The 26,369-nt window shown below is 36.4% G+C and overlaps 2 protein-coding genes across 2 annotated transcripts; one reads left to right on the top strand and one right to left on the bottom strand.

Moving 5' to 3' along the window:
• The first annotated feature begins 580 nt into the window (after window positions 1-580).
• Window positions 581-13,419, top strand: si:dkey-229b18.3. Its single transcript, XM_087267940.1, has 7 exons — window positions 581-1,963; window positions 6,611-6,684; window positions 6,783-7,017; window positions 7,301-9,492; window positions 9,675-9,884; window positions 12,349-12,451; window positions 12,537-13,419. Exons 1-6 carry the CDS (start codon window positions 1,651-1,653, stop codon window positions 12,448-12,450), a joined length of 3,126 nt encoding a protein of 1,041 aa, XP_087124066.1. The 5' UTR covers window positions 581-1,650; the 3' UTR covers window position 12,451; window positions 12,537-13,419.
• An 89-nt stretch (window positions 13,420-13,508) lies between these two features.
• acp6 (acid phosphatase 6, lysophosphatidic) lies at window positions 13,509-25,155 on the bottom strand. Its single transcript, NM_001110380.1, has 11 exons — window positions 25,102-25,155; window positions 24,041-24,209; window positions 23,648-23,776; window positions 22,774-22,904; window positions 21,248-21,327; window positions 21,049-21,136; window positions 19,233-19,365; window positions 19,046-19,146; window positions 16,962-17,054; window positions 16,312-16,477; window positions 13,509-14,134 (listed from the first exon to the last, which is right to left on the bottom strand). Exons 2-11 carry the CDS (start codon window positions 24,200-24,202, stop codon window positions 14,000-14,002), a joined length of 1,218 nt encoding a protein of 405 aa, NP_001103850.1. The 5' UTR covers window positions 24,203-24,209; window positions 25,102-25,155; the 3' UTR covers window positions 13,509-13,999.
• Between the last annotated feature and the right edge of the window lie 1,214 nt (window positions 25,156-26,369).

Genomic DNA, 26,369 nt, shown 5'->3' with positions numbered 1-26,369 from the left:
AAAAATGTTACTTTCGTTCCTGCTCTTCCCTATAGAAGTCAAGATTGCCAGTATTTAGCTTTCTTTAAAAGATCTTCTTTTAGGTTCAGCAGATAAACTCATTACGCTTTGAAACTAAATGATGGGGAGTAAATAGTGAGTAAATTTAAATGTTTGGGTGAACTGTACTTTTAAAAGCGCTTCGTTGAAAGCATAAGCTTATTATTTTATGTTCCCTCTTCTTTCATTTTTGGTAAATATACGAAAAATGGCAATAGAACTGAACCACCCACAAAGACCAATGCATGAATAAATAATAACCGAAACTGTGACATGATCTCGACACTCAAGCAGATTAATATCTGTATTATATGTCTGTGAAGAGCTCAAATTTAATAAGGCCAGGCGAAACGATATTTTCGCTTTGTTGTGCTTTTCATATTGATAAACTTGACACTAAGTAAGGTAACGCTGACGTCAACAACCTATCGTCATGTAGGGAAAAAGTAGGGAAAACAGTCTGGTGAGTGACAGCCCAAATAGCCAATAGCGTGGTCCTCAGCGGCTGTTCTTTAAAGAGTACTCCAATACGCATCGAGGAAGGGAGGGGGTGAGGCAATTGGGCGTCGAAGCGAAGTTAGGTTGACGAATGGTAACCAACAAGAGGACTACGAGTTAAAAATTGGATTATTTAATCATCTGACTGGCTTTAACGTTACGTGAACGGACGCGGAGCCCGTTAAGGAGAACACACGGATGATATTGTCGGTTCTGGAGGCCGTCGTTGCGTTTGGATGTGTTTCGGGAAGACCTCCGCTTCTCGCGCATAGGTCGCGCGACAGATTAGCTGCGGCGTGCTGAGAGACCGAGTTCAAGAAATCACAAGTTGCACGCGCGAGAGGAGGAAGACCCTTCCGCGCGATTTTACTGCTGCCCGCCCGACAAATGTGGACGCTTGGCTCTCCTATTATGACGTAGTTGGCGGTTCGTGACACATTGTTGACTCAAGTGTAGTTACATCTTATGAAAGAGGCCCTAAAGTACCTGGCTAAATGATTGTAATTTCATGTTAACGGATGACAACCACTGCAGTTTTGACAGATTCGGATATTTCGATATATTTGGCATCGGCTTGTTTTTGTTCGTGATTCTGTTTAATTCTGTTTCCCAGGACAGCTGGGCTGTTGTAAAACTTGCAATCCGCGTCTCCGCTTTTTAATTTATTTTGAATAATCAACATTGATCGAAAATGGCTTTTGGTGGTGTTATTTGCTTGTCTTGAAATCAATCTTTCATGCAGCCTTTTACGTTTGATAGGATGTGAAAATGTCTGGCACATCTTAAGCACCAAAGATGATGGACTTTACAGTAACGTTGAAATATTTCGACTTCTAATTCAGTGTTTCATATCAATAACAACCGGGAGACCTGTTATAGTGAAACTGTTATTTATTCATAATCGATTTAACTTGCTTCTTAAAAATTCATTTGGAGGATTTTGCTGTGAACTTTTAACTTCATAGACACTTAGAGCATCCTCTGGATTTACAGAAGTCTCAATGTCGGTGGATGAAGCCTGTTTTAAAAGTTCAGCATTTTCCACACAGGGGAAACGATTATAAACAAGCTGCTCTTAAAGTGAGAGTGTTTTGAGAAAGAACACTGGTCAAAATGGCAAGTGAATGCACCTACGACTCTGATGACACCTTTCGCACTACTAAACACTCAGCGGACGAGCAGCGGGCACGCGCGGGATTTGTGAACGGCGACTGCGCGTCCGTCTCTACTTCAGCCCTCTTCGAGGTCATCGACGGCTCGCTTTTCCGCAAAAAGTTGGAGAAGGGTTTTGTCCAGTATCGGGAGGTTCTGGCTGAAGATAAGCGACTTCAGTCTATTGTCACCTTCCACGAGAAGAGACCCGGCAAGTCGCACCACACCCTCGAGGACACATACAGGCTGGTGGCCGAGCACTACTGGTGGGAAGGTTTGTCATTTTCCTGTTGCTTATTATATTTTTGTTACTACCAATACACTATACTGAACTGCCTGTTTTAAATTAGTTTTATATCCGAACTTTTAATTAAATAATCACCGTGAAAGTCACTTCAAAATCACTTAATCAAAACATTGGTATTAATTTGTTTATATTTATAAATTTATAATACTATGTAACGTTATGTGTTTATGAGAGCTGTCAACATCCTTCGTGCAACAGCGACTATTGGCTATGTAAGTTTATGCAAATGATCCACCTGACTTGGTTGAAGACTTGTATTAGCTCAATGGGATACAGCAGTAGTTCACCCAAAGATAAAAATTGGTTGTTAATTTACTCACCCTCGGGCTATAAATCAGATGTATGTTTCGAATTTTAAAATAAGATTTTTAGCTGGGAATGGGATTAATGATGATTCATATAAATCAACAAGTAAAATGAAATCTCCTACTGCTCCTTATGGACCCAGCAAACAGTTTTGTGTTTAATAGACGTCTAATAGACATCTAAATGTAGACAGCTTGGCTAAAACAAAGCTAAACTTGGACTTTCAGTGAAAGTCTATTAGACATCTAAGAATAATCCAAAACTAGACTAGTCGTCAAATAGACAGATTAGACAGACATTATATGTGTAGTCATTTATTTGGTTTATTTGATGACTAGTCCAGTTTTGGCCTATACTACTATATTCATCTATTAGATTTTCACTGACAACCCAAATGTAGCCTTGTTTTAGCCAAGACAACTATGTTTAGACATCTATTCGACATCTAATAGACATCTTTTAAAAATAAAAAAAATGCTTGCTGGGGCGTGAAACAGTCTAATGTACTTAAAAGGTTGGGAATCTGATAAGTTAGTCTTCCCGATTTGAAATCATACAAATGAATGTAAGTGTACTTGTAAGTTGCAGCATTCAGTGTAAAAGTAGCTAAAAAGTACATTTTTAATGAATAATACAAAAGACATCCACCCTCTCCATTATAAACAAACAGCATGACGTTGTGAGATCATGCCTGTGTGAATTACAGTATATCATTATGTAACAAAAAGCACTACAGACAGTCATGAAACCGCTTAAAAGTTTACTTTAATACATTTAATCATTAATAGTTTGATAGCATAAGACACAAATAATTTTGTTTTAGTTCTATTTTTTCTACTCTGCTAAAACTTTTTTAATGGTTTACAGAACAAAAATATGACCTACATCATTTATGGCCTGAAGATGAACCCATTTACAGCAAAATATAATTTTAGCTGAAAGGGATAGTTCACCCCAAATTGGTAATTCTGTCATCATTTACTCACCATAAAGTTGTCTGCCTTTGAGTTAAACAAAATAAACAAAAAAAAAAAAACAACATTTTGAACAAGTGAGGAGCAGGTAAATGATTACAGAATTTTCAGTGAGTACATTTACATGGACACCAATAATCCATTAAGACTTGGAGAAAGTCGCTTTAAAGGCACTGCAGGCATGTAAATGGCTTAATTGAAGGCGTTTTCCCATTTGGTGTGCTGTATCAAACTTCATTAAAACAACTCTTTCAGCAGTTCATTCTCGCATCCAATATTGTTTGTCATATGGGCATGAATGAAATAATGCTAAATGAAAGTGAAAGTGCCAAACTACAGTTAAAGTCGACAAAATAAAAAAAGAAACACACGAAACTCCGGAGAAAATGTGGATAGTGGAGTGATGCAGTGACATTAATTGAATTATGTACTATTACATGTAAAACAGGATTATAAAAAGAAACATTCAAAAAGCAAGTCATGGAAACACCTTAATCACATTATTGTCTTATTCAGATTAATGCAAGCAATTCAATTACTAATGTCCATGTAAACATAGTAATTTTTGTGTGAACTATCCCTTTAATGTTCTACTGCTGTAGCAAGTATTGTATTGTTCCATACCAGTTTAGTTTCTTTCTTCTATTGAACACAGAGCAAGATATTTTGAAGAATGTTGGAAAGCAACAGTGATTGACTTCCTAACATTCTAAAGAGAAGCTTTTTTTTTTTGTGTTCAACAAAAGAAAGACATTTATAAAAGTTTAAAACCATTTGAGTGCGAGTAAATGGTGTGGAAATTTTAATTCTGGGGTGAACTATCCCTTTAACACATGCAAAGTGGCACAGAGATGGCATACCTCTATTTACAAGTGAGTAACAATCACAGGGAACAGTGTGTCAATCTCTCAAAACTCAAGTTACACTTATCAACATTATCTTTTTAAACTCACCTGACTTTCACTGATTGTCGTGAGAGTGGCACCCATAAAGATGGCTGTGATGTAGCATTTCAATTACACAGAACCTCTAATTTGAGGAAATTTTAATGTGCATTGGAGCGGTTTTAGAGGGCGGGATGATGAATCTCTGTCAGGGACACCTAATCTCAAGAAATCTTTTGATGTTTAAAATTCCTCAACTGTTTCTGGAATGTCAGATACACTTTTTGTTATGCTGGGTATTTAGATGATAGCTTTGTGATGGACTAGTAACTGAAAGGTTGGTTTGAATTCGGGTTGGGTTGATTAAACACTTAAGACACTTAACCTTGGGTTATTCCAGGAGCTTTGAACCTGTAATTTGCATACTATTAGCTTTGGATTAATGTCTATTTAGGATACTAAGTCAGGATGCACAGTATACAGGTTTTGGAAAAATACTTATATATATATATTATGAATCATAAAACAGATGAATCTTCATCAATGCACAAATACATAAGATGTGATGAGTAAAATGAAAGCTCAAACGTGTAAGTATGTTTGTATGTGTACGAGGATATGCTAGAACCAGCTTAGTTTTGGTTATAATTATAATAATTAATTTGCACTTGCAATTTAAACAATCAAATACTATTAATTGAATTTGATTGAAGCAAGAGTTTTTCTATATTTGCTGTCAATAGTATGAATAGTATAAATCTGAAAACTAAAAAGTCAATAGAAAAGAGAAATAACTTGATTTTGAGCTTTTGTTTACTCATCCTATGTATTACTGTTGATCAGTTGTGAATAATAAATGTTAATTAAACCAGAATTTATGAAAGATAAATGATTAACTCGCCTGTCAATCTCTAAATTAACCAAAAAGATCAGGATGAGCAAGTGGTATTGAATCTCAACTGATAAAAATAAAACTTTACAGTAAATCAACCTTTGTTATAATTCATTACATTATTTGACCTAAAAAAGTTTTCCATTTCAGTAATTATATTTAATGAATTAATAATAAATACACAGTGTGTTGCCATGTTTAAACTCATAACTAATATCAAACAAGATGAATAAATGCTGTTTATGATGATCATTTATTTGCTATAACATGAAATCTAATGGCTTGAATGTATTGAACTTATTTTTAATGTATTAAGTAATCTGTCTATATATCTATTTATAATTTTAAGTATAATATATTTATCTCAATAAATTGTAACCTGTTTTTTGTTAGATTTTTTAGGCTGGTTATTTGTCACATGTGGTATCAATTTAGTATTGATACTGAGGCGGTACATTCTAGTATTGTCTCAAATTCAAAATTAGAGTATCTGGCTATCCTTACTACTACCAACTAAGACATAATTGTTAGAGATGTAAAATGCACTAGTAAAAATAATCCTTAGAACCGCCTTGATTGGTTGATCTCCACAATTAGGAGCAAATGTCAGCTAAAGTTTAGATAGTTTTAGCATTTGATTTTCTATCAGGGGCTTGTAAATTTCCGACAGTATTGACCTTATGGTTGATTGATTAGCTCAATCTTCAATGCATTTATCTCGGGTACTGTCCCATTGGAATAATCTGAGGTTAAGAGTCGTGTGATTGGTCATGTGACTAGTCATAAAAGTTCATGGATCAGCATGATTCTGAGGTTAAATCACACAAGCTTTCATTTAGATCTTTTAACTTCCAACCTACACTACTCCACAGTCCTCTGAGAAATGTTTGGAGGATGATCTATTCTTTTGCTTCACACTCAGTGGTAAGTTGGGACTTGTTGTGATGGGAGTAATAAAAAGTTCTGAACTTTCAGTGCTGAATGAATTGCACAATAATTTCTCAATTCAGTGTACTGGGGCTGAACAGCAGTATTTTTTGTCAATGCTGAAAGGAAGAAAAAACAAGTCATATTAATTTGTTATAAACTATGCAAACAATTATTTTTATTAAGAATAAAATATACATATTAAACTAAAAATTGGGGTGGCTAATGAAATTCTAAATTGCTGATAACTCTATAATTTTACCAAAATTATTGACCCCTTCATTTAAAATTTAAAGTAGGCAACTGTGTGTGTGTGTGTATGTATGTATATAGTGTTGATTAAAATTCTACTTCTAACGGTTTAATACGATAGAGCTCTCTGTTCAAAACGTTTGATATTTTTATGCCAAGCAAAAAAGTCACCTGCTGTGAAGTGAAATTCCTACACAAGCTGCAAGTTGCCATTTTGTCTAATGTGAAAGCGAAAGAGAATGGGTTATGCCCACACAGAACTAAGCAACTTGTGGAATTGGAGCAGTCTGAGAGAGCTGGCTTTCATTTTACATAGGTGAAACACAGACAAATTGTTCTCTGTAATAGTTTTTTAATTGTATGTTGTTCTTCCTTTTAGGAATGTATTTTCAGGTCAGAGACTATGTCTTAGGCTGTGAGGAATGCCAACTCAGTCAGTCTGAAAGATCCGTGGTAAGACTAATTTTTAAAAATGCATTTATCCATGTCTCATTCAGGTTTACTGCTTGTTTTGAATGACTCTCTTACGTTTACTTTTTATCTGTCTCCAGTGTTCTGATGTAAGTCTTATCTCCAGAATGGTGGAATCCCATAGTCATGAAGTCTTAAGTAAACTCAATAGCCAACGGGAAGCAGGACTCTTTTGTGATATTACACTGAAAACTGGTGGCGGCCAGTCTTTCGTCGCCCATAAGGCAGTCCTTGCTGCAGTGAGTGAATACTTTCAGGAGTTATTTACTGAAATGGACTCAGCCACTGATCCCCAGTCACATGTTGACCTCACAGGTATTGGTGCAGTACATATTCAAGCTAAACCACTTTCTAAATCAGTGTTTGTTCATACACGTATTTATATAAAAAGGGTATTACTAAAATTTAGCTTATTCCACACCTTCCACCAAATTCTAGTAACCTATTTACTATTAGTTTTTTTTTTACTTTACAGAATCTGTCAAATTTGTGTTCCAGCAAATCCTTATCTTTTTTAGACTATCATGATCTTATTTCAGTACATAAAATGTCTTTAGTTCTGCCCTTTAATCTGTTATCATTTATCTTGTTCATACAGGTTTCAGTGAACAGAGCTTGCTTGCTCTCTTAGAGTTCTGTTACACTTCCACCCTCAATCTGAATCTGGATATTTTGACAGAGGTTTGTACCATGGCCCGCCATCTACGCATGTGGCCTGCTCTCGAGGCTTGCTCTGCTATCAAAAGGGAGCGAGAAACTTGCCAGTTACACCCCCTGCTGAGTATTCCCGGAGAACCAAATAATTCAGTGGCTGGACCTATTAGGAAAGAGCACTCCTTAACTTCAGGGGGGAAAGTGGGACACAAGAGGAGGAGACCAAATGAGGAAGGAGAAGGCTCAGGTTCTTCCTGTTGCATCCAAGCACAGTACAGAGAGCACACTGTTGATAGGCTGACAGATGAGTCTGAAACAGAAACCTCAAACCCTCAGTTTCAGTGCCAACCCCTGTCTAGTTTTCAAGTTGAGGAAAACTGCTTTCCGTGCAGTCCAAATCGCAGAATGAAACTTATGGACTTCAAATCTCCATCCTGCAAGAAAAAAACATCCACCCGCCCTACATCATCTGTCATCTCAACATCTCCTTGCACATCAACTCGTTCTTCCTCTCCATCACGTCGTCTGCTTCGTTCTTCACCTGGCGCTGCACTTGCTTTGCGCAGACTCCTGCCCAAAATTGACCTCTCTACCAAAAGAAAGAAGAAGACCTCTTCTTACCGGGTATACAAGCCCCAGTATGAAATCTCAGCGACTTCGTCCAAGTCTCAGGCAAAATCTTTCACTCGTGTTACCTCACTAAATGTAAAGCAGGAGGATGTGGAGGAGGATGTATGTAAACAAGTCCCTCAGGATGAGGTGCATAGCCCACGTGCTCAGGAGAAATACCGCCTTCTTAGCTTTCTTGGCTTGCGGAGAAAATCTTTAGTTCCAGGTCCAGAGGAACTGTCTGGCTGGGGCCAGAAAAAACGACTAAGGAAGTTAAAAATCAGTGACTATTCGCTCACAGCTCGACGTAAACCTCGTGCACAAGATGTCCCACTGAGCTTTGGGACGAGTTTAGGGGTACTTGCTGCTGTTAATCCTACTCTGTCTCTCTGTGACATGAGCAGAATGGACTTGCTGAACAGACCAGTGAAAGTAGAACTCCAAGAATCTTGGAATCAACAAAGGTCTAAAAGGAAAAGACATGATCCTGTTCAAACAATTACAAGAACTACACGTAGCAGATCATTGCTGCAGACAGACTCCAGTGCAATCGATTGTCCTATCAGACGTCTCCACAAAAATCAAGACAAAGCACCTTCTTCACCTGCACGAAGAGGTCGAGGACCAGCACACAATCCCTCTTCCCCTTCAAAAAGCACTATGCTTAGAATAAAACGAGACTCTTCAGGCAGTGCCATCCTGCAGCCTATTCATCGTCGCAATACTGTCTGCAGCTCCCAGGGAACTCCATCTAAAGGAGTAGGACGTAGGGGTCGCCCACCAGCAGATCGCACTGTAAGGGTAGCCACAACAATGTCGCGGCACAAACCTGGGCCAACAGGCAAACCTAAGAGTTCAAAACAAGTGGAAAGCAAAACAAAATGCAGTCGTGTTTCAGGAATACCTCAAGGAAGACACAGCAGAACAGAAAGAGGAACACAGGTAAAGGAGAATAGAAAGGTTATGAAATGTGCAACCAGAAAAAAGACTCCCGAGGTTCAGTATAATGTTATGAACTGGGATGGTTCCAACCATCAGCATCTTCATAGCCATCCTCTTTACAAAACCATAAAGGAAGAGCCAGCTGACCCATTGCCCCTAGCACAGCCATTCCCAACTAATGATCCCTCAGATTTGGGAAAGCGTCAGAGCAAACCACCCGTCAAACTGTTGGATCAAGGCTTCCTCTTTGGCCTCTGTCGACCACCAAGTGGCATCAAACGAGAGGAGGAGAGTGTGGACATCTACCTGACTCGGTCAGTGTCTCACGGAAGTAGTTCCAATTGTGATTTGTCACCTGGGAAGAAAGATCGGTTAAGGGCCAGGTTAATGCCAGATCGGACGGGTCTAAATGGGCCTCACTGGGCTGGACTTGGCAACAGACAATCACCCTTTTCCCAAAGGATTGGCATTCAAGTGAAGACGGAGAGAAATGAAACGAACACATCACACGTTAGCCGAAGTTCAAGACACCCCCAGGTCAGTAAGAGGAGTTGCAAAGTGACAAAAGAGCCTACAAAGACAAAGGTGAGGAAAGGTTTTTCTCATGCTAGCAATTCATGATGTTTATTCACATACTACGTTACTATTTTATAAACATTTGTGCAGTCTATTTTATAAACACTTGTCAGTCATTGGAAAGAATGATGCTAAATTTAAACTAGTAATAAACATAAAAAGACACTTATTTATTTTTTTTGTCTTTGTAGAATGTAAATAAGCTGCTTCCTCTAAGCAGTCGCCGTTCCGTCCTACTGGAATCTATCCGACAGTCACGTCTGAAACAGCAGAAGGGTCCTCAAGACAAGTCCTCCAAAGGCCCACATGCTTGCCTGCAGTGTAGAGCCTCCTACAGGGACTGTGATGCCCTTATAATGCACCAGATCAAGCATATTGAAGGCAAACACTGGCCCTGCCCGGTATGTAAAATGGGATGACATCAGTGCATCTACAGTGTCTATAGTGCAAAGGTTTCAAACTCAATTCCTGGTTGGCCGCAGCTCTGCGCAGTTTTGCTCCAGCCCTAATCAAACACAGCTGATCCAACTAATGAAGGTGTTCATGACTCTTTTAAACACCTTGATTATTTGAAGTTGGAGCCAAACTGTGCAGAGCTGTGGCCCTCAAGGAATTGAGTTTGAGACCTATACTTTAGTGCATCATCATTCAGATGAAGATGATTTAGTATCAGTTCAGTAACAGACCAAATTACCTAATTTGTTGCTGTAGCATACTATGGCAAAGGAGGCAAGACGCATTTGCAAGTAATTAAAACTGCTACTATTTTAAAAGCCCACATCTGGGAAAGGCGGAACACAATGTTGAACATGTTGTTATTTTAGGTTTGATAAATTCAAGAAAATAGCTTTCTTTGGACAGGTAAAATGAATGGTTCAGTTCTTATACCTAACTGCTTTTATTTGAGTAAAACTGAGGATGCAGTCCAATGTGATATCGACATATCTTTGATAACGAACTGAACTGTGAGACCTGTGTATATCTACTGTTGGGCTGCGTTATTAACAGGTGATTTTCATGCCCATTTTGTCAGTACAACCTCCAGCATTTGCATTCAGGGAGCAGAGTTTGAGTCACAATTCACTGATAAACTACGCAAAAACGGTTTTAAAAATTAATTTGATTTAATCAAACGATTATGATAGTCCTTCTGTGATAATGACAGCTGTTTGTGTAGCTTCTTAGTAAACTAATGATCTGTATTGTGTAGTAAAAGCTGCAAGCAGGGTGTACGCGGGGTCTTAAAATGTCTTCAATCTCAAAAGCTAAATTTTAGAACTTAAAAGGTCTTAAATCTACTGAAATGTTGTGTTGTAGGTCTTAAATCTTTTTTTTAACAGGTCTTAATTTTCACGCATAGCTACCCAATCTGGCCATTAACACCCATACAATCAGCAACAGTCCATCTCAATAAAACTCTTTATTTAAAAATAGCATTTAATTGCTTTCTTTACAGTAACATTTGCTTAAAAGTTCTTCATTTATTTACTGCTAAGGATATTGACCTGACCTGTATTTATTATTATTATTAAATTATTATTATTGAAGACTGAAGTAAAAGTAAGAGTTAAAGGGTTTGTAAATGGGTATATTTGAAAATTAATTAAAAATATTCAAACAAAATAATTCTTATTAATTTAATGTTTTTTTTTTTTGATAGGGCAAGTAAAAATCTCTAACTGGGATATTCAAAAAAAAAAAAAAAAACTCCTTAGCATTTAGTCCTGTGTAAGTGTAGCATTTCATAATGGTACAATAACATTCATAATGTTTTAAAAGTCTTAAATTTACCTTGGTGAAACCTGCAGAAACCCTGTGCAAGTGAAACTACCACATATAACAACATACTTTTACCCCAAACTCCCCTCATAACTTCAGTCAAGTGTTTGATATTAATACTGTGAGAAGATTCTATATTCATGTCTATATAGACCATTTCATTAATGTTAAAACAGCTATCATAACATTATTTATCATTATGTGGTTCTTTTTGGATTCTCAGAAGCTATAGAAATTAAAAATGTAAAACAGGAAATACATTGGGAACATTGTTTTAGTTTACATCCCTAAACATGGTCTATTGGGGAAAACTGCATAAATAATAAATGACATGAAATTAACCTGGAAATAAATGAAAGACACTTTGCAAATTATAATTTTGAGATCAATCATAAACAAACTGTCTATACTAGATGTCGAATAGAACATTCTAGGTTGACTCATTGACTTGTATTTGTATCTACTGAATAACGAAGCACCACCTAAATGTAATTACTGCCAAGCTGCTTTTACCATGAAACACATTTTGTTGGAATGTGAAAGTTTGATTACCATTGGACAAAATTTTTATAAGGAGAGCACTTTTTAAAAAAGATATTTTTTAAAAAGGTATGACCAGGACGAATCTTAAACTATTTAACAAAAATTAAACTGAAAATCCTATTTAACTTTGAATATTTTTTGTGTGAATTTTATTTATTATTATTTTAGATATTTAAGTAATTTTTTATTATAATACGAATTTGTTTTAATTATGTGATATTTTTATGTATATGTGGCAATAAATAAATAACATGATCTATTGGTGATGAAAGCTTGTCTATCTACTTTAGGGAGCTAAAATTTGGGGTGCAGATGATTTATTTTCCTTTGAGTAAAAGAGCATCATTTGGAGTTGGAGTAGGTTATTGGTAGAGCACAGGATTTAAGTTGGATCCCAAACCAATTTCTCTGTGTTCACTCCATCATTTCGGCCTACTCTTTATTTAACAGAAAAAACTGTATGTCAGCCATCTTAACCGCTCTGGCTTTGTAGTTCTGTATCTGGCTTCGTCCTTTTTTCATACTTCATTCTCTCTCTTGCAGTTATGCAGCAAGACGTTCTTCAGACAGAGAAATGTGAGAAATCACATAAGGACACACAATACCAAGCTCTACAAATGCCGCCAGTGCATTGCTGCTCAGTGAGGTCAGTCTGTAATCTACAGATGTCTCAATCTTTGGGTTTTCATTTATTTCCACAAGCGTTTTAATGTACGGCTTTCAAATTTTAGGCGAAAAGCTACAGGATAAAATGAAGAGGAACAAAGCTTTGTTCTTTAAATAACGCTGTAAATACCAAGGATCTGTGACGAATGACAATAAGGTTGAGTTTATTGATGTAAATAATTTGATGATGGTTTAAGTGGTCTTTTTGCTCAATAATTGTTGTTGTTATTTAAGTAACTAAACTGAAGTTGCTTCGGAATTGATACAGATATGTTGAAGCTGAACTTGAACCCATGATGTTTTTTTCTCAGGGGCGAAGCCTGATAGTCAAGGTGATATATGTGTATAATGAGAAATGTTTAGAATGCTTTAAATTTGTTAATACTAATGTAATTACTACAGTTGTTATTACTATTGTTATTATTATTATGATTATTTTTTATAAATGGCATAATCTTGAGTGCACTTAATGTTAGCTTTGTTTTGAAACCTAAGAAAGAAGCGATGGACTGGGATGTACTTGAATGATTGTTGGAGTGGAGCCGATGGACTGTCTGGCAATGTTTTAGAGAAACCTCTTACAGAAATTAGTCAGGAATTTTTCAATGAAGGTTGGGTAAATGGGGTTCGAGTTGTTCTAGAAATCACAGAATGGTTAGATGCCATTTTGTGAAAACATTTGTTTGACTACAACTTTTCAATTTGAGAGTTACTGTGTCTTTCAAAACAAGGGAATCCCAAAATGTCTAATGTGATTTTGTTCCCCCCTTTCTCCTCCTCCTCCTTTGATAATTCCTTGTCTGACTTTTTATGCATATCCTTCTTTAACACAAAATGCAATGGACTTATATGAAGTTTTAAATGTTGAGGTGTTTTGTCTGAAAACACAAGTTTAAAATGTAGAACGACCAAATAGCCATATAAATAAATTTTGCATTTTAAAATTTACACCTTTGCATCGTGTGTGTCTGTACTTTCAGGTGTTTTGGTTTATCACACTAATCCCATTTTTTAAAAAAAGAAAAAGAAAGAAGGTATAACGTTTAAAACATTTCTTTTTAATTGTGTATAATTTAATATGCATAGTGGTAGTGAACATGTAAGAAAGTGTTCACCAGTTTAACTTGCATATTACCATTATCAGCGCTTAATCAGATGCTTAAACATCAAATGTCATTATTAAAAATGAGTTTGCAGCAAAATTCTGGAGCAGTTTCAGATGACTGACACTGAAAAAAATGAAGGCACCTAATAAAAATGTTACAAACTACCTCCCTTTTGAATAAATTCACACACACTATTAATATTTTGGCTCATAAAATGTATGCTCAATATTATGACGTGTCAATGTCATCAACCTGTGATAAACATCATTTTCCTGTTTGTTTCATTCATTCATCATCCATAATACTGGTCTATGTGAATATAAACATTTGAGTCCATGTAAAAGAGACCAAAGCTCCAGGTTTTTTAGCCCAGACAAATCCAAAAAATCTTGGTTTTCTGGGAGTTGAGAGCTGTTGGAAGATCAGAGTTTGCGCTTGTCATCTGCACTTTCACAGAGCGCATAGTAACGGTCGTCAGGTAGAGAATGAACAGCCATTGCCGCCTTAAACTCATCTATTGGGCAGTAGATGTTACTGCAGCCTGGGATTTTTTGGTCCTGTAAGCACATTAAAGTAAAAAAATACTTAAATAGAATCTCTAAATATGAATTATTTCAAATCTCCATATGCTGCCGCTATCATTTAAACAACAAAGTTTACCCATTTATCAGCAAGACGTATAATCTTTTAAATTATAATACATTTTTGTATAAAGGCTTATTAAAATACATAACAAGACTAAGCACTATATTAAAACGTCTTTGACTCTTTAACAGTAAAGGCTTTAAATCTGGACATCACAACAAAAAATGACAGCAAAGAAACAATATAAATAGTTTTGATAACAATAATTGTTTCTAATGTTGGTAAATTAAGTTAAGCCAAGTTTTAGTCATATAAATAAAATGTTCAAATGTCTATGGTCAGATTTCCTGATGTACAGTTGAAGTCAGAGTTATTAGCCCTCCTGAATTATTCGCCCCGTTTACTTTCCCCCAATTTCTGGAAGATATTTTTTCAACACATTTATAAACATGATAATTATAATAACCCATTTCTTTTATCTTGGCCATGATGACAATAAATAATATTTTAATTAATAAGTAAGTTAAAAATGTAAAGGCTTAAGTGGATTAATTAGGCAAGTTATTTTATAACAATGGTTTGTAGGGCTGTGCAATTTAGAGGAAAAATCTAATTGCATTTTTTTAAATAATTTTCATTATTATTTTTTTACATTTATTTATTTTTGACTGATTTTGATTTAATTTTGTAGATGAGCTTCAGCTCAATATTCTGTATCGTAGCTTTTTACTGCTAAAATGCAGTGAGTGTTAGTTAAAAAAAGGAACTGGAAAGATATTAACTTAAACATTTATTCATTCATTTCTTGTCGGCTTAGTCCCTTTATTAATCCAGGGTCGCCACAGCGGAATTAACCGCCAACTTATCCAGTAAGTTTTTACGCAGCGGATGCCCTTCCAGCCGCAACCCATCTCTGGGAAACATACACACACACACACTCATACACTACGGACAATTTAGCCTACCCAATTCACCTGTACCACATGTTTTTGGACTGTGGGGGAAACCGGAGCACCCGGAGGAAACCCACGCAAAGGTAGGGAGAACATGCAAACTCCACACAGAAACGCCAACTGAGCCGAGGTTCGAACCAGCGACTTTCTTGCTGTGAGGCGACAGCACTACCTACTGCGCCACTGCCTCGCCCCTTAAACAATTAATCAAATTTATTTTAAAATATTCACAAATGAAACACTCATTTTTGTCTAGACCAGGGGTGTCTAAACTCTGTCCTGGAGGACCGGTGTCCTGGAGAGTTTAGCTCCAACCCTAATCAAACACACCTGAACCAACTAATCAAGCTCATACTACATATATTAGAAACTTCCTGGCAGGTGTGTTGAAGCAAGTTGGAGCTAAACTAAGCAGGAAACCAGCCCTCCAGGACCGAGTTCGAACACCCCTGGTCTAGAGCAAACAGTAAACACAAACAAAATGATCTTACCTTTCTGTAAACAAGTTGAACTGTAATTAGGGAGATAGTGTAGCTTTATTATAAAAACAAATAATAATAATTATAAAATGCATAACACTCTGCAAACTAACATGGCTGAAACAAGCCTGAAATTGTACTTTGCTGTTGCTTGCTACTAGATTAAGTGTCACTTGCAATACTTTCAGTTGACTTTTTAGCAAGACACTCATCACTCAATTGTGTTTACTCAATTGGCTTGTAAGACTATCACACACAGATGGCAGTCACGCATTTGCTCTAGGCGGGGGAAATAAAATAAAATAAATATATTTCATATCACAGCCTCTTGCGATTAGCTACGTTTAGCTACGTTTCAAAACGTGATTTGATTTCGATTAATTGCACAGCCCTAATGATTTGTTCTGTAGACAATCAAAACTAAAATATTGTTTATTGTTTAAAACATTGCTTAATCCTTTGTAAAAATTCAAAACTGCTTTTATTCCAGCTGAAATAAAACAAATAAGACTTTCACCAGATGGAAAAATATTATAGGAAATACTGCGAGAAATGTACTGCTCTGTTATATATCATTTGGGAAATATTTGAAAAAGGGGAAAAAAAGTCCCAGAAGGGCGAATCATTTTGACTTCAACTGTATATTTTGTAAGCGAACTTGCCGAACATTAAAAACAAGTTTTGTATGCTAGGCTAGGCGTGTTTGTTGTATGTTACCTGGTCAATGTAAGAGACTTTTACATAGTGCTGGTTAGTTTGCCGGTGCTGGTAAAGCTCCAGTGTGATGTCAGCTGCATACGGTGGCCACTTCATGTCAAAAACCCCCAAAGCCATCAGACATGGCATCAGAGTGGTGTCGTGCACAGAGTACAGGAACAGCTTTCTGGGTCATTAAACACGCACAATAATACACAAACATCAATTCCCATACACCGTCATTAAATAAGCTCTTTCAGCTGGACTTTTACAGTCTGTCCACTATGGGGCAGCAAATCTAGAGTTTTCTGACTGGCATTTACTGTCTGGAAACAGTAGACAGCAGCAGTTTCTTTTGTCAGTTAAACACAAAAAGAAGATATTTTGAAAAATGCTGTAAACCTGTAACCATTAACTTCCATAGTACCTTTTTCCTACTATGGAAGTTGATGGTTCCAGATGTTTAGCTTTCTTCAGAATATCTTCTTTTGTGTTCAACAGAAGACCAGAACTCATAAAAGTTTGAAACCTGTTGAAGGAGAGTAATAAGTGAGTACAATTTCATTTTTGGCTGAACTATACTGTTTTTAATTGTAACTGCAGGAGGGTGTTTTAACAAATGCATCAGGAAAAGCAAGACGAGTTTCAATTATTGATTAAAATGAATGTACCTGTCTTGTTTAGAGGGGGAGCTTTGTATTTTGTCCTCCATGTTGGTTACGAGCATGTTCAATAGTGGACCCACGCACATCTGCAAATTCTGCCTGAGGAAAAACAAAAACACATACGCATATTTGCAGTCCTTGAACGTATATTTGAGGCCTTAAAGTTTGGTGTAAGTAATATTTTTTTGTTCAAATACATTTTCCAAACGTCTTAAAAATATACAATTCATGAGTTTATCCCAAAGGAGTAAACATTGAGTCTTCACAACGCTATTAAAACAATCTGTCAATCACTTTCCAGGGTGACCAATAGATGAATTACCGGTTTGTAAACACTCAGGATGCGCGCGCAGCAAGGTTTGAGAAAAAACTTGCCAGTGCTAGCATTTACAGCGAAGGAATGACATCCGATGCGTTTCTGAGTTTGTTGTTGTATTAGAGAGAAGTTATATTGATTACATATTATATATATATTATTTACATAATGCTTTCAGCGTATTATAACAGCTTGTCACCCAGTAATAAGCACAGTGATTCAGCAAAATTAACAGTTAAGTGAGCGGCATTCGTCTGACAGGTCCATTTGCGATAGCACCCTCCCAATAAATATTGGATACAATGAAATGGCCAAGCATCCAGCATCAAATATACAACTATCCCACTGAAACTCCAAGTGATTTTACAAGAGAGAAGTTAAAGGCCTACAAGTTTTTGGATGCCTACATTTGTGTTCTGTGTGGTCATGTGCAGGAAATAATGTTCCATGATTACCAGATTTAAAACTTTGTAGTGCTAAAAACCGAGGTTCTGCCTAGCCAAAGACAAGGAAGGAAGACGAAGCTGTACAAATTAGGTTGTCACCCTATTCAGATCCTTTTAGTTGACGTCTGCGGTCGAATTTGGCATCCTACTGCACAACACCACATGTTTGCTATTGCAGCCGGTATTTTTCACAACCGGGAACTGGTGTGAAGTAGGTTGGTAATTTCTCTATAACTTGAATTTAAGGCGCAGCTACCGTAGCAGATTGGCCAAAATAAGGCAGATGGAGTGTTGTTGCTAGATCAGATATGGCTATGGCCGGAAGTTAACGAAAATGATTTATTATATTTCCCATTAATTTTATTAGATTAACATTCACCCTGACAGTAAACCCAACCATCACAGTAACTTAAAAACAGTTGTACAGAGTATAATTTTTGCTATCTATTAAATTACCCAATAAATTGTATTTTATTATCACCTACCCCCACCCCAACCCTAAACCCAACCATCACAGTAACGTAAAAACAGTTGTACCGAGTATGATTTCTGCTATCTATTAAATTACCCCCCAAAAAATTGTATTTTTAACGTCTACCCCCAACTCTAAACCCAACCATCACAGTACTGTAAAAATATGAACTATTGTTATACAGTGTCATAAGAAATGCTGCTATATTAACGTGCATATCCCACTTCCGGCCAACCATGTATCCCATCTAGACTTTACCCAGATGGAGTACATTAGAAATGCTTTTACAAGAATAATGAATTTGATGGAATTTCTGGCACTTTTTTTTCTTCAGATAAAGTAATTTATGTTTTTGCAACACAACATCAATCCAGCCCCATTGAAAATTTAAATATAAATATTGAAATATATTGACCTTACTCTTATGAGTGAGCAGCCATTTGAATCTTTTTGGCTCGAGACTTCCTGTCTCATTCACTTCTATGGAATTTTAGACATCAAAAACAGCTTGTTATGCTGCAAACGGATATTTTCTAATTATATTCTCCTTCTTTTATGTATAGCTATAATGTAGAGCAAGTAGTTTGTCTGTTTTCTGCCATTAATCATTCCTTAATAGGCAATTGAATCGGAAATTATAAACTAATCGCAAAAACAAGCACACTTCCGCATTGCAGAATAAGGTCAATAGAATAGTATTTTCCTTTATGTGAAAAGAGCATTTGCTGGTTTTTTTGAACACTTGATACTTGAAATTTCATTAGATTTCAATGGTAGCACAAAAAATGTCATACTTATAAACTTAAAAATACATTTCTTCAACATTTGAGAGACATGTACTTGACTGTGTACTCACCTTTTACTGGGCTCATAGATGTGGTATATCATATCGACTGCTCTCTGCTCTATGGTACTTCTCCACTGCTCCAGAACTGTAGGAAGTGGCAGGCCATGGGTCTAGGATCAATAATGGAACTGAATTATCTGAGAAACAATGCCAATGTGGATGCACCGGTACAAGGTATCAGCAATGGGAACATTACCTCTCTGGCCACCATGTCATCTCGGATGAGGATGAAGTCGAGACGCTGTTGAGCATCCACACCCAAATCGTCCTGGATGTTCTGCAGGTCTGCAGCAATGTCAGGAAGTGTGGATGATTCTGCCCAACGATTGCTACATTTGATGGACCATAGTCAATTCCAGACAGTGTTCAACCAATCACAAGCCAATCCTCATTTTACTCATACAGAGCTATAATGTTGATATATACTATTATGAAATGTGTATATATACACTTTAAATGTTGAATACGGTGAGTGTTAAAGTGGAAATTATTAGCCCTCCTGTGATTTATTTATTTTTTTCAGGCCAATATTATTAGCCCTCTTAACCAAACATTTATTTATTTTTTTGATTGTCTACAGTAAGCCCACTAGTGTTTCTTCCCATAGAAATAAACTTCTGGTGAACGGTTAAGCTAATGTGTAAAGAAATTAGTTATTAGAATTAAATTATTCAAACTATCATGTTTGGAAATGTCTTATAGAAATATTCTTTCAGGTAAACAAAAATATTTTTATGAAATCAAAAGATTCTGAAAAAAATAAAGGTTACAGAGTCAGGCTTGTGAACCAATGACCCAAAAGTGAAAAGTTTGAGTCTCAGCTCTGGAAGGAAATGTAGGAGAAGGAAAAAAATGACCTGTTCCACTCTCAATACCACAATCTGAGCAAAGCACCGAACCCCAAACTGCTTCTACAACTGTGTGTGTGTGCACACTTGTATAAGTGAAATGCAAAGCAAAAACTATGAGTATGGGAAAACTACAGCCATAGAGAGAGAGAGAGAGTTGCAACAGGAGTTGACTTTATTGGAACATTTTTTTTTTCAACAGCGATGATAGTTCCCGGAAGTTAGAATTTACAGCTGAGGATGACTGGGTTTTCGCTTTTGAAAGGTATGGAGTTTTTAAAAATAAGATTTTCTATGTTTTAACATTATCTAAGATCATTTGAATCAGCGCAAAGCACTTACTCGAACTATTGGAGTTCTACATGATAACTGAACACTTTGGACTTCCATTGTAACAATCTCTATCCCTCTATGCCTCTGAGGAAACCATACTTAGACACATAAAACAAAATGTTCATTTAAACACATACAGTTGATTTAATAGTTTTAATAGCTCATTTCTATACACTTCTATACAGCTTAAAGTGACGTTTAAAGGCTTAACTTGGTTTATGAGGTTAACTAAGCAGGATAGGGTAATTAGGCAAGTTATTTTATAACAATGGTTTGTTTTGTAGACTATCAAAATATATATCTAGCTTAAAGGGGCTAATCATTTTAAAACTAAATAAAATATATATATATATATATAAAAAAAACTGCTTTCATTCTAGCCAAAATAAAACAAATAAGACTTTCTCCAGAAGAAAAAATATGATCAGATCTACTGTGAAAATTTCCTTGATCTGTTAAACATCATTTGGGAAACATTTAAAAAAGAAAAATAGTTCAAAGGGAGGCTATTAATTCTGACTTCAACTGTACATACAGGATACAGTATTCTGTTTATTACAGAGCAATCTTTTCGCTTCGTAAGACCAAAATGTATCATCAGCCACAGATATTAATTTTGTTTTTCCTCTATGTGCTTTTTGACTGTGAACATGACAATAGCTGTTGATGTATTTTGTGAATCATAAAGACTAGTCTTTTATACCAACTAAACTGAAGAAAAGGTGAGTAAACTGACAGTCAGTGTATAGTACTATTCCTTTTTGTTTCCAAAATGAACAACAGATCACTATGAGTGGTTCTCTATGAAAGTTGTTGTTTGTTCAGTTTTACCCGATGAGCATCTTGAGCAGCTTGCATCCATGATAGTTGGGATAGAGGACTTCCTTCTCAGCCTTATCGGTGAGGATGGACACAACACCTTAAAGTAGAGAAAATCAAACATGGAAAGGCAAACACAGGAGTGTGTAATGTTCATCTCGTCAATTAATCCAGCAAACCACACAAAAAGTGAAGCTGAGATGCACCTTACCTGCCTGCTCCTGTTGAAACAATCCAGCCACCAAACACTTAGCTGACTCAATGGTGCGTACAATGTTGGTAGAGCGAATGCTGTAAATCAGTACAGCAACTTAAAGTCATAAACAAATTCAACATATATTTTTTTGGTAACAACAGTAAAATACATTACCTTAATTAATGAAATAGCTAATGCATCCTAATGTTTGCAATTGTTAATTAATAAAAAAATACATCTATTAGTAGTTATACACAACCTTTTATTTTAGTAATGGTCTTGAAAATGTTGACATTATGTGGGAGTCAATTAAACAAAAAAACATCACTATAAGTATATACTTACTGGCCATTTTATTAGGTATGTCTTACTAGTACCAGGTTTTTACCCCCTTTTGCCTTCAGAACTGCCTTAATCCTTCGTGGCATAGATTTAACAAGGTACTGAAAATATTCCTCAGAGATTTTAGTTCATATTGACATGATAACATCACGCAGTTGCTGCAGATTTGTCAGCTGCACATCCATGATGCGAATCTCCCGTTACACCACATCCCAAAGGTGCTCTATTGAATTGAGATCTCGTGACTGTGGAGGCCCTTTGAGTACAGTGAACTCATTGTCATGGTCAAGAAACCAGTCTGAGATGATTCACGCTTTATGACATGACACGTTATCCTGCTGGAAGTAGCCATCAGAAGATGAGTACACTGGTCATAAAGGGATGGACATGGTCATCAACAATACTCAGGTAGGCTGTGCCGTTGACACGATGCTCAATTGGTACTAATGGACCCAAAGTGTGCCAAGAAAATATCCCCCACACCGTTACACCACCACCAGCAGCCTGAACCGTTGATACAAGGCAGGATGGATCAATGCTTTCATGTTGTTGACATCAAATTCTGTGTGAAATGTAGCCCTAGTTTTCTGTTCTTAGCTGACAGGAGTGGCACCTGGTGTGGCCTTCTGCTGTTGTAGCCCGTCTGTCTCAAGGTTGGACCTGTTGTGCGTTCGGAGATGCTTTACTGCATACCTCGGTTGTAACAACTGGCTATTTGAGTTACTGTTGCTTTTCTATCAGCTGGAACCAGTCTGGCCATTCTCCTCTGACCTCTGGCATCAACATGGCATTTGCGCCCACAGAACTGCAGCTCACTGGTTATTTTCTTTTTTTCGGACCATTCTCTGTAAACCCTAGAGATGGTTGTGCGTGAAAATCCCAGTAGATCAGCAGTTTCTGAAATACTCAGACCAGCCCGTCTGTCACCAACCATCATTCAAAGTCACTTAAATCACCTTTCTTCCCCATTCTCATGTGTTGTTTTGAACTTCATTGAGTTGCTGCCGTGTGATTGGCTATGTGAACGAGCAGTTGGACCTAACAAGCAGGTGTACCTAATATAGTGGCCAATGGCATAGGTGTATAATTTAAGTGTTACTCATTCTTCCTCCTTAGTAAGACGCAATTTAAGGTGACATTTTTGCAAATGGTGCAATAAAATATACATATTTCAATACACAATCATCAACTGCACTCACTATACTTCTTTAGGGTTGAAAGTAGGCGTAAGAAAGGGCTCCTCCTGGATGTATTTCTTTCGTAACCTCACTCCCAGATCATACAGCTGCTGCATGCCTATTGTGGTCAGCTGACCTGGATAAGTTCCACCCTATAGAAGCAGGAATTAAAAAATATAGTATCATCTTTTTTCTTAATATGACAGGCTGGCAAAATTTTCACCTAAACAGAGTTAAGACTGCTATGGTTTACACAGTAAATGGCAGACATAATCAACCCACTTAATTCCAAACATGTCCCCAACAGTCTAAACATGCCTGAAAATGACACTACAGGGTGGGTGAAAAGTAACCAGGCATAAAATATTGGTAATAAATATCCTTATTTTATGTAATACTGTCTTTTCTGCGCAATGTCTGTACTATCAATTAAATCATATTTACAATTATTTATTTAGAGACTGTTTTAACCATAACTCCAGTTATACTAAGTTCTATTACCATTATATAACCTATTTACATTTCTGCAACCTGGAAATGAGCAAAAAATGTTGAAATCCAATGTTTCTTTGTGGAGCATTCCATTTCATAAAAACATGGTGTTTCATTTTCTACTCTATTCAAAAAGCTTTATGTAATATACAATATGATGCAAGGGATTTGCTCTTTAAGACGAAAAATGACTATAATTATCTTTCATCGACATAAGTTTATGCTCCAAGATGAGGATAACATTGTGAAATGATTTATTCTCACTTGTGATGGATTCATTTATATATAATAAGAAGTCACGTGAATGAAAAAAGAACCTTCACTTAACTTTAAAGTTGGACACCACAGTGTTTTTCATTATATAAAGCAAAAATGTGGCGCAAATACTTAAACATAAACTTACTGTCAATATTTTGGCTCTGTAGCTGTCCTCCACAGGAGCTGGTGGTCTGGGCCCGCCCTCCAGGTCTGTAACCATATAGTCTATTTTTGTGTGCGCAGGCGCTTCAAGTAGCTCAGGGGACCATTGTGCCTAGGAAGACATAACACTAGATAAAGCTGGCATCAACATGTAGACTATTACAATATGACAGTGCCACTGTCTCTCAGTAAGAAGCATACTGTTAAGATTGAGGCCGACAAATTACAAGCGTCTAAACAATTAGGAATAAATGGCCCATTTGTGCATTCTCTAAATTCCTCTGAGATTTGTATAACTGAAAAAGTTTGTCAGCATTTCACCTTAAGCCCACATTAAAACTCTGGCCTGAGAAGAGCACTCATCACCCAAACATACCTCCAAAACATCTGGTATGGATTTCAGTGGCGTCCTCGCTCCATGTCGGAATAAAACCTGAATTAATTTGAGCTCATATGGAGAGGCTTCAGTTTTATTCTTTTGAAACCAGAACACTGACCCGAGGGCCACTGAACCCACGAGACCCACCCGTGCCCACATGATGCACCTGAAAAAGAAATGTACACTTAAATGAGTATTATTTTGGGGGGACATTTACTGTATATGTTTTATGTGCTACCCCAACATAAACTGAACAGCACTTTATTAAAATTCTTTATCAGTTACAACATGACAAACTTATTTACTGGATTAAAATGTAAAGGTGGCATATATGACATACAGTAGTCTACATTTGATTAGGTCAACTTTTCAGCATTTAGTCACCTTGAAATTATAAGGTTCTATCTGCGTTCTGAATGATTTTGAGATATTGAGCTTCAAAGTTTTTGCATTCCATAGCAGACAGTATGTGTGTAACATTTGTTTTTTAAATAAAAAGTCCTGAAATGTAAACAACTGATAAAAAAACATCCCATGATGTAAATAGGGTATCATTTAATAAGAATTTGTCAATAACTCAATTTTGACAAAAATGTCAGATAGAACCTTATAATTCTAAGGTGACGATTTATTAATATTATAATGTGTTCTTCAATAGTTTAAGAACAAGTTTGATGAAATATTTTGATCCACTTCAAATGTTGACTACTGTACAGCAAATGTTTGTCTACATTTTAAACTAACATGCTTACAATGTGCTAGCTACAAGTCATAAAGACCACTAAGAGACATTTTTAAGTATTACGTAAACATGATTTCTACACTGTATACACTTTATAGTTGTGGACGATATATTGTGTTGATTATATACCAAAACGTGTCAGTACATTTCCATAAGTCCAACAACTTGCCTCATTCAGTTATGCTACCTGTCACATCTGCAAGTTTTATTTACAGTCTCTTTTAAATCGCCAGATATCGTGCGCTAGATTAAATCTATTATGTAAAGCACATTAATATAGATACTATAGAGAATGGTCACTTTAAATATCACTAACCTGAAGGTTTTACAGCCGGCAGAGTTAATTCCACTGGTTTTGAACACCACTCATTCCTTTCAGTTTCTGGCAGACTGGACAGTACGCCGGCAAATTGTGAGGTGCATTCTGGGATATGTAGTTTTAGTTTCGACGATTTTATGGTGAGCAGTAGCGAAAACAGGATGTTGTGTAACTACATTTCCCGTGTTTATCATTGTATGACTCCTTTTCTTGCGTAATGTACTTAGTCATAATGTATATAGTGTCTATTTTTTGCACACTTTTGGTATAGTATTAACACATCGAGCATGTATATATTTAGGATGTAAAATATTACTATGTTATTACATGTTATTGCTGCATGACATTTTGGAATAGTGCGAATGTCGTCTAACGTTAGTTGTCACTGCGAGCCCAACAAAGTGTATAAACCCTGCATATAAATAGCCTAGATTAAAAGTGTAGTTAATAATAGTTAATAATATCAGTTATATAATAGCACTACAGCAACCTATGTAAAAGTCTGCTTAGTGTAGGCTTTGCGTGAATGGTGTGCAGAAAAGAAAGCAACCAATTAAAAGTGCTGGATATTTTTATTGTAGAATGCAAGAAAAACTGGAGACATTGGACACTGTAAAGGCAATCGTATGAGAGAAATTAAGTAAGATCATACTAAGATGCCATACATTGTCAAAATAAAGAGCAACTCTAACACTGATCTTAAATCCAGACATTTGTGCTGCCTATTACAATACAAACCACAGGAGAGGGCAAGTTCTTCAGCGGGATAGCACTCCTTCATACTTCAGCCTCTACATCAAGATCCTGAAAGCAAAGTAGGTCCAGGTGCTCCAGCATTGGCCAGCCCAGTCACCAGATATGAACATTACTAAGCATGGCTGTGGTAAGATGCAGGAGGAGGCATCAAAGATGAATCCAAAGAATCTTAAACTCTGGGAGTCCTGCAAGAACTCTTTCTTTGCCATTCCAGATGACTTTATTTATAAGTAATTTCAGTCATTGCAGAGATGTATGGACGCTGTCCTACAAGCTTATGGGAGTCATACACAATATTTATTATTTTTTCTACTGCGCCATGACTTTATATTCTATACTGTACATTATTTCTGTGACAAGACTTTTGTCTAAGCGAAGTCAGACCTTACTGTCCTAATTAAATAATTAATAGTCAAGGCATCATATATTATTTTGGTAAAACAAGCATAATCTAGAGGCCTCTGTCTTTCATATAAGTCACTTCTGATACCAAATGATCAACTAGAAGT

The sequence above is a fragment of the Danio rerio genome, chromosome 9 (assembly GCF_052040795.2).
Source record: "Danio rerio strain M-AB ecotype USA chromosome 9, GRCz13ab, whole genome shotgun sequence".
NCBI classification, from domain to species: Eukaryota; Metazoa; Chordata; class Actinopteri; order Cypriniformes; family Danionidae; genus Danio; species Danio rerio.
Note: the sequence above shows the minus strand (reverse complement) of the source record. Positions and strands in the feature narration are given on the sequence as shown.

Bases quoted from the DNA above. Each gene is read 5' to 3' on its own strand.
- si:dkey-229b18.3 (XM_087267940.1), top strand. From the start codon at position 1,651: ATGGCAAGTGAATGCACCTACGACTCTGATGACACCTTTCGCACTACT. The intron at 7,018-7,300 runs GTATTGGTGCAG...TTGTTCATACAG, and splicing joins GTCACATGTTGACCTCACAG to GTTTCAGTGAACAGAGCTTG. The intron at 9,885-12,348 runs GTATGTAAAATG...TCTCTCTTGCAG, and splicing joins GCAAACACTGGCCCTGCCCG to TTATGCAGCAAGACGTTCTT.
- acp6 (NM_001110380.1), bottom strand. From the start codon at position 24,202: ATGTGGGCACGGGTGGGTCTCGTGGGTTCAGTGGCCCTCGGGTCAGTG. The intron at 23,777-24,040 runs GTATGTTTGGGT...ATGTCTTCCTAG, and splicing joins CCATACCAGATGTTTTGGAG to GCACAATGGTCCCCTGAGCT. The intron at 17,055-19,045 runs GTGAGTACACAG...GTTTTTCCTCAG, and splicing joins ATCTATGAGCCCAGTAAAAG to GCAGAATTTGCAGATGTGCG.